At 40.8% G+C, this 14215-nt stretch overlaps 1 protein-coding gene across 5 annotated transcripts in view; it reads left to right on the top strand.

Moving 5' to 3' along the window:
• FYB1 (FYN binding protein 1) overlaps nucleotides 1-14215 on the top strand; it is a 168246-nt gene that overhangs the window by 56358 nt on the left and 97673 nt on the right. For 2 of the 5 annotated variants that reach the window (XR_008625387.1, XM_034960139.4), the window contains exon 1: nucleotides 8812-8907. The exons of the other annotated variants lie outside the window; for them this stretch is intronic. Coding sequence is in view for 1 of the 2 variants with exons in the window: in XM_034960139.4 (XP_034816030.2) it covers nucleotides 8905-8907 (3 nt within the window). In the remaining variant the exon portion in view is untranslated. Of the gene's footprint in view, nucleotides 1-8811; nucleotides 8908-14215 lie in introns of those variants that run through there. 5 annotated transcript variants of the gene reach the window in all.

A 14215-nucleotide genomic window follows, 5' to 3' on the forward strand; every position in this document is an offset into this window, starting at 1 on the left:
GTTTGGGCTGTGGTTCCAGAGGTTGCGGTTAAGACTGTGACTCCAGAATCAAGATCCTGAGCTTGAAGGTGGTCTCTGCCACGCACCAGCTGTGGGCCTTGGGTGAGTTCCTAAATGGTTCCATGACTCAGTTTCTTTATCTGTCAAATGGGGATAACAGTAACGTCTCCATTGACCTGTTTTGAGGTGATCCCTGAAAAGCTCGTAGCACAGCACCTGGCCCAGAAGGCAATCGGGGCTGCCCTCTGTTCTTGTTGTGACTGTTTTTTAAGAGCAAGCTGCTGCAGAAGCTGGCACCCCACAGGTCAGACAGCATAGCGCAGTGGAAAGCTCAGAGGATGAGCAAGGGAGAGACCCAGATTTTAGCCCAACTGTGTGACCTTGGACAGATCCCTTACGCAGTTTCCTTTTTGTAAAATGAAGGACCTTGGTTCGCTAATGTTTAAGGATTTTTTCCTTTCTCAAACGTTGTGTTCTAAACCTTGTACAGGCTTCTAATTGAAATTGTTCTACCTTTAAGGCCCATTTGTCTCCTCTCTTTTCACCAAAGCCCAGGGCCAAGCATTTCCCAGGTGTTTATTATATAGTTGCTGACTGATAAGAAGTGATCGTTGGAATGCTCTCTATTAGTCACTGGGAATAAACCAAGAATGTCTTTGGGCAGGAATGAAAATCCAGTGGGAAGCTCTGGAACTCAAGGAATATTCCCCCATCAGAAGCTGGTCTGGGGTTTCTCTGATAAATTTGGAAAGCTCAGTGGTTGTCTTGTTTTTCTACCTCTGCTAATCAGTCTCTCTAAACAGATAAGAAACCGGGAAAACCACTTAGCTATATAAATTCAATACATAACCTTGTTCATCACGTTGCTGCAGCCTGCGCCTTGTGAGTTGGTCAGAGCAGTGGATGACTTTGCTTCTAAGTGCAGGTGAAATGCCACCAAATTCACATGCTGCCTGTGACTAATGCCTAACTCAGTCTTTCCAAGCCAGGGATAATCCCAGCTGGGATGTCACCTCTAATATGGCAACAAATGGTGGTGCAGCAAAAAATAATCATGAACCAGTCTTTCTTCCCTTCTTCCTAAACTTCATCCACATAGACTGTTGGATATTTATAGAAATCCGGCACAAACACAGGGAGGGGAACGACACACACTGGGGCCTGTTGCAGGGCAGGGGGAGAGAGAGCATCATGATAAATAGCTAATGCATGTGGGGCCTGATACCTAGGTGATGGGTTGAGGGGTGCAGTAAGCCACCATGGCATGCATTTACCTGTGTAACAAACCTGCACATCCCGCACATGTATCCCAGAAAGAACTTAAAATAAAATTTTAAAACAAATAAACCAAAGATTGAACAAAGGAGGGAGCTGCGGGTAGAATTTTAACAACATGCATACCACTATTTTTATATTAGAGATTTCTAATATATGCTAATATAAATATATGCAATATTAAAAATCGTATTATACGCACACATGAAAAAAGTTTACTTTGGGAGTTTTGTAAGGGCATGTATTATTTTCCTGTGGTTTCTGTAACAAAGTACCACAAACTAGGCAGCTTACAACAACAGAAATCTATTCTCCCTCAGTTTTGGAGGCCAGAAGTCTAAACTCAAGGTGTCAGTAGAACCATGTTCCCTCTGGAGGCTCTAGGGGAGGATTCGTTTCTGGCCTCTTCCAGCTTCTGGTGGTTCCAGGGATTCCCTGGCTTGTGGTTGCATCACTAAAACCTCTACCTCTCTTGTAAAATGGCCCTCTCCTCTTCTGCTCTCTCTTCTTCTCTATCTTATAAGGACACTTGTCATTGGATGTAGTGCTACCTACATAACCCAGAATGATTCCGTTGCATGATCCTTAATTACACCTGCAAAGACCTTTTTTCCAAATAAGATCACATTCACAGGTTCTGATACATGGGCGTATCTTTTTGGCATATACATGGGCATAATTTATAGACAAGCAACCAACATCTGCATTCCAATCCCATTCACTCGTGCTAAATCAGGGTACCTCCACCAAAAGGTGCCCCAATCCTTGCCACTGAATTTCTGCCACTCTTTTGGTAGTAATTGATCAAGAAAAATGTGAGGATAAGACAGATCCAGGATTCCACTGGTTTTTAATAATGTTTGCTTCTGAATACACCACAGGATGCCACACCCTCCCCCTTGCACCCCTGGCTGGCTGGGCTGGTGAGTCTCTCCAAAGATCCCTGAGAGGAGCACAGCAGGGTGGGTTGGGCCACACAGCAAGTGCTGCTTTAAAAAAACTTCCCCCAGGGTGATCCTACCACACAATGTGCTTCTCATCATTTCCCCATCGTCATTGCAATGAAAACCACTCAAAATATTTTTATTTACTCTATCAGTCAAAAAAAAGTAGTCAGTGAGAGTTGTGCTTATATTTCTCAAATGGATTTTTTATTATTTTATTCATATTAGATGTTTGACATCGATCCACTGTTACATTTAATTTAAATTTATAATTCTTCAAACACTTTTTAAAACATTCTTATTGAATTTTTAATTATGGTAAAATATATATAATATAAAATGTGCCATTTTAACCATTTTTAAGGGTAAAATGTGGCATTACATACATTCGCATTGTTGTGCAAACATTGCCACTATTGATTTCAGGAACTTTTTCTTCTTTCCCAACTGTAACTCTATATCCATTAAACATTAATTGCCTGTTCCCTCCTCCCTCCAGCCCCTGGCAACCACCATTCTACTTTCTGCCTTTATGAATTTGACTACTCTAGGTACATCATATAAGTGAAATCACACAATATTTTTTTTTTTTGACACAGAATCTCGCTCTGTTGCCCAGACTGGAGTGCAGTGGTGCGATCTTGGCTCACTGCAACCTCCGCCTCCCAGGTTCAGGTGATTATCCTGCCTCAGCCTCCCAAGTAACCTGGGATTACAGGCTTGCACCATCATGCCTGGCTAATTTTTGTATTTTTAGTAGAGATGGGTTTTCACCATGTTGGCCAGGCTGGTCCCAAACTCCTGACCTCAAGTGATCTGCCTGCCTTGGCATCCCAAAATGCTGGGATTACAGGCATGAGCCACAGCACCCAGCCAATACTTGTTGTTTCGTGACTGGCTTATTTCACTTGGCGTAATGTCTTCAAGGTTTCTCCTTGAATGTCAGAATTTCCTTCCTTTTTAAGACTGAATAACATTCCATTGTATTATAAACCTCATTTTGTTTATCCCTCTATCTGTCAACAGACACTTGGTTTGCTTCCACCTTTTGGTATTGTAAATTATGCTACTATAAACATAGGATCTACCTATATCTGCTCAAGTCCCTGCTTTCAGTTCTTTTGGGTATACACCAGAAGTGGAATTGTTGGATCATTTGGTCATTCTATGCTTAATTTTTTGAAGAACCACCATACTGTTTTCTATAGCAGCTGTACCATTTTATGTTCCCACCAGCAGTGCACAAGCATTCAATTTCCCCAAATCCTGTCCAACACTTGTTATTTTCTGCTTTTTTTAAATTATAGCCATTCAAATGGATGTGAAGTAGTATCTCATTTTGGTTTACATTTTTAACTAAAAGAAAATTCTGTCTAGAAACAATAGATGACTCTCTCTGTGGTACTTTCTTTTGAAAACCATTTAGTATGTAGAAAAGCATAACACAGGAAAGGGTTTTGGTGTGTTTCATTTTTTGTTGTTCTTTGAACTAACCAAAGATGTTAACACTTTTTTCACTTTTTCATTCAGACGAAGTTGTTATATATAAATGCATTGTTATCAATCTGATTTTTGCCATGGGACTTCCCAAATTATAACTTCTTTCTTCCGTAGTATCTGTTTATGCCCCTCTTCAACCACCCCTGGTAATAAGTTTGAGGCTGCAGCCAAATGAACAATAATCACCATCTCAGGCAGACAATGAATGAACCAGAATGGTGTCCTGGGCCCCTAAACTACCAGTTAGATGGTTCATGTAACCAACTCTAAGGGGCAGCTGTTTGGAGCCAGGGTTGGGCTAAAAAAGCCCTAATATAGTCATCTACCTAAACACCTCACCCCCACACCAACACACACACAGAGACTAAATGTTTTTTTAAAACAAACGGAATTGTTTGTCTTCTCTTAGTTGTTTCCCCTTTCAGATTGCCCACGATGTTGCAAAGTCAATCAGGATGTTTTGGCCTTGAGCCCTATAAACCCCATGCCTTGCTCTGTTTCCTTGCTCGTCTCAGATCTGCCAGGATCACAACCATAAGTAGGACAAATGTTATCACATCCCTTGCAATGACATGGGATTCTTGGACAGGAGGTCAATTGCTAGAGTTAGGTGGAAAACATTTTGGATTAGAATAAGAAACTGCTAAAAAGTTTTGTGTGTGAGCTGAGAACTTAAACTAGTAACTATACGAGAAAGACAATGAAAACCCTGGTTCCTATGGCATATAGGGTGAGCACAGAATTTAGAATCAGAACCTGGGTTTGGTTCTCATCCTACCACTTGCTAAAGCTTAGGTGACTCAGTTTAAGGTTATATATTAATAACACTAAAAACTAATTGGGCTTTGGGAGGATCAAATGAGATATTATATGTGAAATTTTATTTTAAAATGTGATTATTAGTTTAATAATGAAATTAGGAATGGGTATAAACTACTAAACTCTAGAATTTCTTGATAATTATATGCGTATATGTAGAGTTGGGTTTTTTTTTTTTTGGCAGGGGGTGTGTAAAGGTGATTTGTTCGCCAAGAAAAGCGCTTTTAGTAAAGCACAGATGTTAATCTAGATCATGGAAAAGTGCCACACACTAGATTTAGCACATAAGCAAGGAGTCTCTAGAACACTCAGAAGAAAATGAATGAATCCATGAATGAATGGACAAGTGAGAGCCCAGAGCAGCTGAAGCTATGAAGTGCTTTGGAAAGAGAAGCGTGCCTGGGAAAAGAGAGTGGCTGGGTGCTAAGAGCAGGGTGAACACCATGGAAAACTTGAAATTGAAAACATCACAATTTTAATGAGAAAAAGTGCAACCCAAAGTGAAGAGCACCATTATAACAAAGGTGAGAAAAGATGCTCATCTTATGACAGTCTTGTTTCTGTGCAGTTATCAGAAAAAGTGAGCTAAGAGGTGTGAGGTGCTTATATTGTTTAATCCTGATTACTAAATACCAAATGCATTTTCTTCAAAGCTCTAAAGGAGAAGAAATGCAATGGGAACAAGGGGGAGGGTTGGGGGCAGGGAGGATATCCCACATTGTCATATTCCTTAGAGTAAGGTTTCAAAATATTATCTATTTCTCTTTGTGGAATCTTCCATAGCTTTCCATTTCTAATGTATAGCTTTCACTTTCCTCAAATCGAACTCTGGATCTCTCATTGACTAGAAGCTGCCACATGCCTTTTTTTATTTTTTATTTTTTATGTTTTTGAGACAAGGTCATGCTCTGTCACCCAGGCTAGAGTACAGTGGTGCATTCATGGCTCACTGCAGCCTTGACCTCCCGGGCTCAAGCAATCCTCCCACCCCAGCCTCCAGAGTAGCTAGGACTATAGGCACTCACCACTGTGCCTGGCTAATATTGCATATTCTTTTGTAGAAATAAGGTCTTGCTTTGTTGCCCAGGCTAGCCTCTATCTCCTGACCTCAAGCAATCCTCCTGCCTCAGCTTCTCCAATTGCTGGGATTACAGGCCTGAGCCACCCATTGTGCCCAGCTGCTGCCACCTGTCTTGGTTAGCTCGTTGAGTTCTTCCTCTTCTTAGCAGTTTTCACACAGATCTTTTCACATGCTGGGAAGGAAGTCTCTAGAAAACCCCACAGATAGCCTCATTCCTCCACCCCCACTTCACTCCATGTAGACAATAAGCTTTCAGTTTCTAACATCATGTTGAGTGTAGAAAAGAAATTTACCACCCAGGAGCGTGTGTCTGTGTCTGTCTATGTTTTCGTGTTTGTTGGGAGTGACACGAAGGCTGAGGAAAAAAAGAAAGCATAACATTTCCATTTTTCCCTTGACAAACAGTATCTTTCCCAGACATCAAGGATTTTTATTTCAGACTTCAAATGTCCTTAGCAAAATAAAGTTTTTGTTGGGGTGTACATGAAAATAGAACAACCATAAGAAATAGGCCGGGCGCAGTGGCTCACGCTTATAATCCCAGCACTTTGGGAGGCCGAGGCAGGCGGATCACGAGGTCAGGAGATCTAGACCACGGTGAAACCCTGTCTCTACTAAAAATACAAAAAATTAGCCAGGCGTGGTGGCGGGCGCCTGTAGTCCCAGCTACTCGGAGAGGCTGAGGCAGCAGAATGGCGTGAACCTGGGAGGCGGAGCTTGCAGTGAGCCGAGATCGCGCCACTGCACTGCAGCCTGGGCGACAGAGCGAGACTCTGTCTCAAAAAAAAAAAAAAAAAAGAAAAGAAAAAGAAATAGTAGCTGAAATTTAGGTCTCTCTTTGAGGTTGGAGGAACAGAAAAAAAATGAAAGAACTTGTATTATGAAGTGTACATCAACTATTAGCCTAAGAACCAAATAAGCTACTAATAAGACATCTATGAAAACATTTTTCAATTATCTACAAGTTCGTTAGTCAAAACGTAAATTCCTGAAAAACTGTTTTCTAATTTGGTATTTTCAGGTCATGCAGGCTGAGTGAATTATCCTAAACAAATGTAAGTTAAATTTGCTATAAAAAATTGTAAAATAGAATAAGAAAAATAAGTGGTTTTAGGACCATTTGTTGTTCTGTACTATCTACATCTCACTCTATATTCTCTACATCCTATCACCATTCTATCCACATCAAGAACTCAAAAACATATAGCAAAACAAACCTCAGAAACACATAGAAACTCATATATATTTATATGTATGTATTTATACTAGAGACAGGCCCTCACCACGTTGCTCAGGATGAACTCAAACCCCTGGGCTCAAGCGCTCTTCCCACATCAGCCTCCTGAGTAGCTAGGACCACAGGAAAGCACTATCATGCCTGGCTAGAAAGTCGTATTTAACTTCCTTATCCATTTATGCTTAAGCCCTCAGAGGCCATGGCAAAGTCAAAACTATTTGTACAGGAGCTATTTTGTAGGATAACCAGGAAAAGAATGTTGAAGGTTCGAATTTGTAGAATGATGATTGTCCCGCTCCTGATTCTAAAAACAGGGGGTACACAAAAATCCAACTGATGCACATGCCTTATAGAGAATACAAGGTGCCAGCATTTGGGAGGTGGACCATCACCATCAAAGCTTTACTACTTGCTAGGCTATCTTGCTTCTTCTGCTCTAATTCACTCTGGAAGAGAGAACACAGTAGAAACAGGAGAAGGGTCCGGATCATCAGTGCTCGGAATAACACCAGACCAGGAGATAATGCACAGCGACATCTGTGGTGGTTTTTCTGCCAAGGTCCGAGGGGACCTGGCGGGGCACACACACCACCCAGAAAGTCCCCATTTAAATCAGGTGTTTCCTTCCACATGGCACCTCACAATGCAAGGCCATAGCAGACAGGGCATCGCTGGGGTTGTTGCAGTTCCACCTCCACCTTCACAAGTTACAGAAAAACATACAGGGGTTGTCACAATCAGGGCTACCACCGCTGCTTCCGCCACCAGGTCCTCCTACCCATGCCTTCGCCCAGAGCCTGCAGCAGAGGGCTCCCGCCCCAAGAACTTAATTTGCGGCGAGAGTCAAGTTCCCACATCCTGTTGAAGAGGGGCCTGGTGCTCTCTCCAGCCTCCGAGGCTCAGCCCACTGGAATGCATCACAGCCCATTTGCAATGAAATAGATATTCTATTGGCAAGTGCTTAAATCACAACTGCAGGTCAACAAAGGAGCTAAGAAAATCATCTCCTCCACTCCCATCTGTATGACCAATCAAGGTGAAATTTAAGTAAACGCAGTCCATCAGCCAGTACGTTCAATGCATATTATGGAAAGAGATGCGCCAGGATCAGGGATGTGTCTGCTTGTTTGCCGGGGAGGGAATTGCTGTTGAGGAGGAAAAATAAAACCAGGTTCCTGCTTTTACATCTCCTTAGGGAAACAGAGAACACACATGTAAATTATAATTCATTAAGAATCTAAATAGGCCGGGTGCGGTGGCTCATGCCTGTAATCCCAGCACTTTGGGAGGCTGAGGCAGGTGGTGGATCACCTGTGGTCAGGAGTTCAAGACCAGCCTGGCCAACATGGTGAGACCCCATCTCTATTAAAAATACAGAAATTAGCCAGGCGTGGTGGTGCATGCCTGTAGTCCCACCTGCTCGGAGGCTGAGGCACGAGAATCGCTTGAACCCAGGAGGCAGAGATTGCAGTGAGCCAAGATCGCGCTACTGCACTCCAGCCTGGGTGATAGAGGGAGGCTCCGTCTCAAAAAAAAAAAAAAAAACATACTTAAACAGTGTTAATCGGGATAAAAAAGAAAGATCACTGCTGTTCTATTATTGATAGAGGAGCTTGTTGTCTACGATGCTTGTGAAGGGTCTCGTCAGGAGTACTGTATTTTCAGCCAGCAACCGTTAACTCTTAAGTTGGAGTAGTTTTGAGGTAATTTCTAATAGTAAAGAGTTTTATGAAAGTTTATTTTCAGATTAAGACCATTCCCTTTTCCAGGTTTACTGGGTACAACAGATCAAGTCTCTTTAAAGAGAAAACACTGTGTGTGTGTGTGTGTGTGTGTGTGTGTGTGTGTGTGTGTGCGCGCGCGCGTGCGCATTGTGTGTGTGTTGTGTGTGATGAGAAGGGATGGAGGGCTTGGTCATGGGGGTCATATGTGTTATTTTCTTTAATCTAGGTGATGCAAACCAGTAATGCAGAATCCTATTGCTCTATAAAAATTTGAATTGCTTGAATCTATTACAAATTTTTGCCAGTGTGCTTCCTGCCTCAAGGATGGTAAGTTTCTCCAGCTTAGGGGAGAACATTCTGTCTCCTCAGTCTTTTTGTTACACCTCCTGGTCAGGCCTTCGTAGAGCAGGTCCTAAGTTTGAGTAACAAAAGGCATCACCCCCACAGAACCTGGGTCTCCTAACCAGCGCACCGTCTTCACCCGCCCTGGCTGCAATCTCCGAAGCCTTAGGCAGGACGAGGGCTGGCTTCCTGGAACCTTTTCTCCTGTACTCATGAGCGCCCTCACAGCCTCTTGTTGTCCTCTGATGTCACTGTACTGGGGTCCTATTATGGGTAATGATGGCAGTGGCAGAAACAAATTTTGTTCCATAAGAAGAACCAGCAGTTGAGACCGAATAAGTCATGGGTAACAAACGACTTTATCTCAACATAACTAACAATAAAGAAACTCCACGTATGGTAAAAAATTATCAAAGATTTTTTGAAAAACCGATTTGGGTAAACTATTTTATTCATTTACTGCCTCCACCATGATTAGAAGCATTACATGCAATCAAATGAAGTCATTTTATTCCCTTTTTTATGGGCTTTATATAGGGAAGAGTAACAGCAGCCACAGCAGAGATTCATTCTCCTCTTGCTTTAATTGCAAAAGTGACACAAACATATCTTAAGGAGGTAAAATCTGGCTTCCAAGTCATTTTAAATTCATTAGTTTCCCATGATTTATGGAAGTTTTGTTTCTTTTGTATTTTAAAGAACATTCTAAAGATGAGACTTTCAAAGGTGGGCAACTTTAAAAACCATTGCTAGTAGTGGCTCATTTAGTTTCTATACAGTTATTTGTAGGTGTTAGAGTGCAGTCTATGGTAAAAAAAAAAAAAAATCAAAAGCAGACTTCCTGGTAAGTTAATTTCAGTAATTCAAGAGCAATAGAATTAGCTCAGGGTTTCTCAACCTTGGCACTATCCACATTTTGGACTGATAATTCTTTCTTGTGGGAGGCTCTCCTATAGGACAGATGTGCAGCATCCCTGGCCTCTACCCAACCCCTTCCCTGGCTGGTCATTTTCGTCAAAAATGCTTCCAGACATTGATAAACATCCCCAGGCGGGAAATTCCCCGGCCCACCCCCGCACCCCAGTTAAGAACCAGTAGATTAGCATAATATCCAAGAAATATTTAAAACCATGAGTAATATAACAATAAAACTAAAACAAAACAAAATCCTCTTCCCAATAATAGAGATAATATATTTTTAGTTTTCCAAATGAAACTATGTAGATGAACTGACTACAAAAGGGACGATTTTCTTTCTAGGAACAGAAAAGATGGGATGTCTGTCCTTCATGCCATCTCAGCCTTTAACTGTTTACTTGGTTCATTACTTTTATGCAGATTGCTAAAACTCAAAAAGATTTTCTGAAAACTGGGTTTGTTACCTGTCAATCTGGAGGTTGTAATGAAAGCATTTTTGTTAACAGACATTTTCCCAAGGTCTGTGGCAAATGTAAAAGTTTATACCATTGAAGAGACATAATTCTGAGGAAAGGCAAAATATATGGGGGCTAAAGGAAATTCATTTCTATGAAGAGATTTTCTACTATTAAATCTGTGTTTGTGAGCAATGTTTGTGAGTAATCTGGACTAAGCATTATATGGATACATAGCAGGTAGAAATAATAACAAATTGCTTCAAATGGCTTTGGAAAAGAAATTGCAAATGAATTTGAATTTGCAAATTCAAATTGCAAATTGCAAATTGAATTTCACAATCTGATGTCTTCCAGATTGTGAAATACATCCTCTGATGAATAAGTAGAAGCCCAATCTTGATATCATTAAGTTAAAAAGGTTCTGCAAATAACACGCACCAATATGATCCAACTAGCAAGGGAAAAAAGTAGGGTTAATATTGAAAATATCTAACAACTGGAATTGACATAGGTACCAAACAATCCCAATGGTTGCTGATCATATATCCACCTGTACTGGTGTATATCTACCAAATATCAGCCCTAGAAAAAGGCAAGGTGCAGAGTAGAGGTTTCCATCTGTGTGAAAAGTGGGAGAAGGAAGGGTGTTTGTGTGTGAATATGTGTGTGTTTATGTTTGCATATGCACAGGTTAGCAACATACATAGGAAACTGGTGACAGTGATTGCCTCTAGAGAGAACTAGGGAAGGTCACCATGTAGTTTATTATTTAAGGAAGATCAGTTTGAGATTAAAAAGGAACATTGCTAATCATTATTCCAGAACAACAGGTATAAACTCATACTGTACTGGTAAATGAGGACATCAGCCTAGCCTAGAACTGGGGAACTAAGTTAAGGAGTTGTAGAAGGCTTACTTTCCACTCTATCACTCAAGAATATATTACCCCTACCCTTTTTTAAGTAAAAATAAAAGTACTAGATAATTGAATAGATATTCAATCTACAATGAAATCAGAATGAGAGAATGTCCATTTTAAAAATCATTTTTGCTTTTTCTATCATTAGGCTTAAAGAAAAAAACTACCTATTATTGTTACGATTAAGGGTGAGTCTGGGTGTTGAACATTTTATCTACTAAACTTATTAACAGTGATCATGATTAAACAATCTCTAAAGCTAAGAAGACAATATTACTGATTACATAGTTGCAGAGTTCAGGCTACTGATTTGCCAGACATATTAGTGGCTAAGGGGCTCTAAGATGTCCTGCATAGGAACATGTTGCTCTTTCTTTCCCTGTCTTTCAACATCCAGTGAAAAGTCTCACAGTGTAGGTAAACCAAACTTAAATATCATAACTCTATTATGTTATTCAGGAGTACATTAGTTCTAGCTACTTTGATTTAAAATTCGGACATAACATTAATGATTGTAACTTTGGAATTTGGTCACATAGAGAAATAATGTTTTGTGACTAGCAAATTAGAAAAACAGAGATGGCAGATAATTATTACATATATATTACATGCAATTCTTATCTAAGAATTTTACATGCCTTTGCCCATTTAATCCTTATTTTAAAACAAAAACCCTGTGAGCTATAGGTACTGTTATTATTCTTATTTTAAAGATGTAGAAAACTGAGCCTCAGAGAGGATAACTACCATGCTAGATCACGTGGTTAGTAAAATGGCAAAGTCAAGGTTTGAACTCAAGTCATAACCCCAGAGCCTGTGCTATTAACTTTGACATTGCACTGCTTCCTGGGTCTGGGTTGGCAGCTGAGAGAGACTTACGTTCCAATCCAAATCTACCACTTCCATATTTTCTAAACCAAAACCAGGACATTGAGTTTGATCATGGGCTAGGGTATTTCATGGGTTTTCCCCCATGAAATCCAAGACATAAAGTTGCCACCTAAGTAGGATACCACTTAAAACTCTTGCTTTCCGTTTCCTCACCGATGCAGCGAGAGAAGGGACTACAGAATGACTAACATTTCACTTCATTTATAAAAATCAGAAATCCTCCAATGTGTCAGGTACTCTTTAAAGTGTTTTACACACAGCAAGTTGTTTAATTTTCCTAACAGTCCTATGGCTACACATTATTATTCCCATTAGGGAGGTGAGAAAACTAAGCCTAAAGAATTTTGATGCCTTTTGTCCAAGGTTACATAGCGAGTAAGATTCAAACCCAGGCCACCTGGTTCCTAAGTCTGTGCTTAGTCACTCAGCTATGTAGCCTCCTGTTATAAATCTGGGATATACATTATATGATATGGAATTAAGTCTAGAATAAAAGGCATCTTCCACAGAGACAGACTTCCTTCAGTTAGGGGGCAAATTTTTGTTCTTGGTACTGCCATAATTATGCCCCTTGTAGTGACGTTTGGGGTCCTCTGCAACTCTGATCTCTCTGAAGGTTCAGGGAAGAACCCATTCTCTCCTATTCCCTCCCCCAAGCACCCAAATTCTCCCTTGTTCTGCTGTCTTCCTGCCTCTTGCCTTCAGGAATTGCTTGAGGATTTGAGGAAGTCAGGGGTGGTAGAAAAGTGGCAAAGGGAGGAAAGGTAGAAAACAAGCAGTTTCCAACAACTCAGATAAGGGAGGTAAATTAAAGTTACAAAATTCAAGTTGGAATTTGCTGCTCCTGTTAGCTTTTCTGCTCCTGCCTAAATCCCTAGCCTCCTACCCTGCTACAGTTTGGTATGGAGAGAAACTCTTGCTGAGGGCACCATTTCTTGTAAAATCACTATGCACAGTATTAATCTCAGTGCCTGCCCTCATTCTCCAAGCATATATTAGAATCCTGAGGGAGCCAGGCCCTGGTCTAGGTGATGCAGGGATACAAAAAGAAATGAGACATTTTCTGGACTTCAGAGCCCCAGATACACCTGAGTTTGCCTGCCTGTGCTCACAGTTCCTACAACTGTTAGGTAGCATATTCAAGGCCTGGAGTTGCTACATAACAGTTCTAATAATAATTTCCATATATTGAACCCATATTGTACACCAGACAGGCATTTTACAAATTCCATGTTTAAAGCACATGACAATTCTGGCTAGGATTTAAACCCAGTTCTCATGTCTGGCCATGCCATCCTCCTGCAGTTCCAGCCTCATTTTCCTTTCTTGTGAAATGGGGTTAAATAATGTCATTCTTTTAGAACTACTGTAAGAATGAGACGGGATGATATAGAACAAAGCACATGTATTTACCCCCCACTAAATGGTAGTTCTCATCACTCTAAGAGGAAATAACATAGGGGCTTGTAGAAGCACCTGAAGTGTGCATGAGTCAGGAGGTGGGAGCAACCTTCCCAGCTGGAGGGACCTGGTTTTGCACCTTGAAAGATGAAATGTGCCTGGGTATGGGGCAATGAAAGGTGGGGGATGAGAAGCAGGAAAGCATGTTATGGGTGAACTTTAAAGCATGAAAAGGGAAATTGTCATGGCCACATTGGTTAACTTCAGTGATTTTTTTTGAAGCCTCCAATTTTGAAATATTTCTAAAAGAACTAAAAATTTAAACTCCTTGCTTTTGAGACAAAGAGCAAACACACCATTAACTTTCCCAGGTAAAATGGGATTACATTCACAGAGAAAAATGAATGCCTATTATCTTTGCTAAGTAATACCTAAATTCTAGACAAGCAGGGGAGACTCAGTAAAAGCACCTCTGAGAAAAAGGGATGACTGTGGAAAGAAAGGTCTGGAAGTAAGACTGACAGCCTGTCCCTGTTACCTCTTCCTTATCTTCCCCCTTGTGCCTCCAGACCATAACCTCTAAACAGAACAATTCTGAAAGTGAGTACAATCGCCTGCTAGTATGGATACAGGTGAATCTTTAGTGCTAAATAATTACAAATAAGGAGAAGAAGTCATTTTATTACTTACTTACAAAAATGAGCAA

Source organism: Pan paniscus, chromosome 4 (assembly GCF_029289425.2).
Source record: "Pan paniscus chromosome 4, NHGRI_mPanPan1-v2.0_pri, whole genome shotgun sequence".
NCBI lineage: Eukaryota > Metazoa > Chordata > Mammalia > Primates > Hominidae > Pan > Pan paniscus.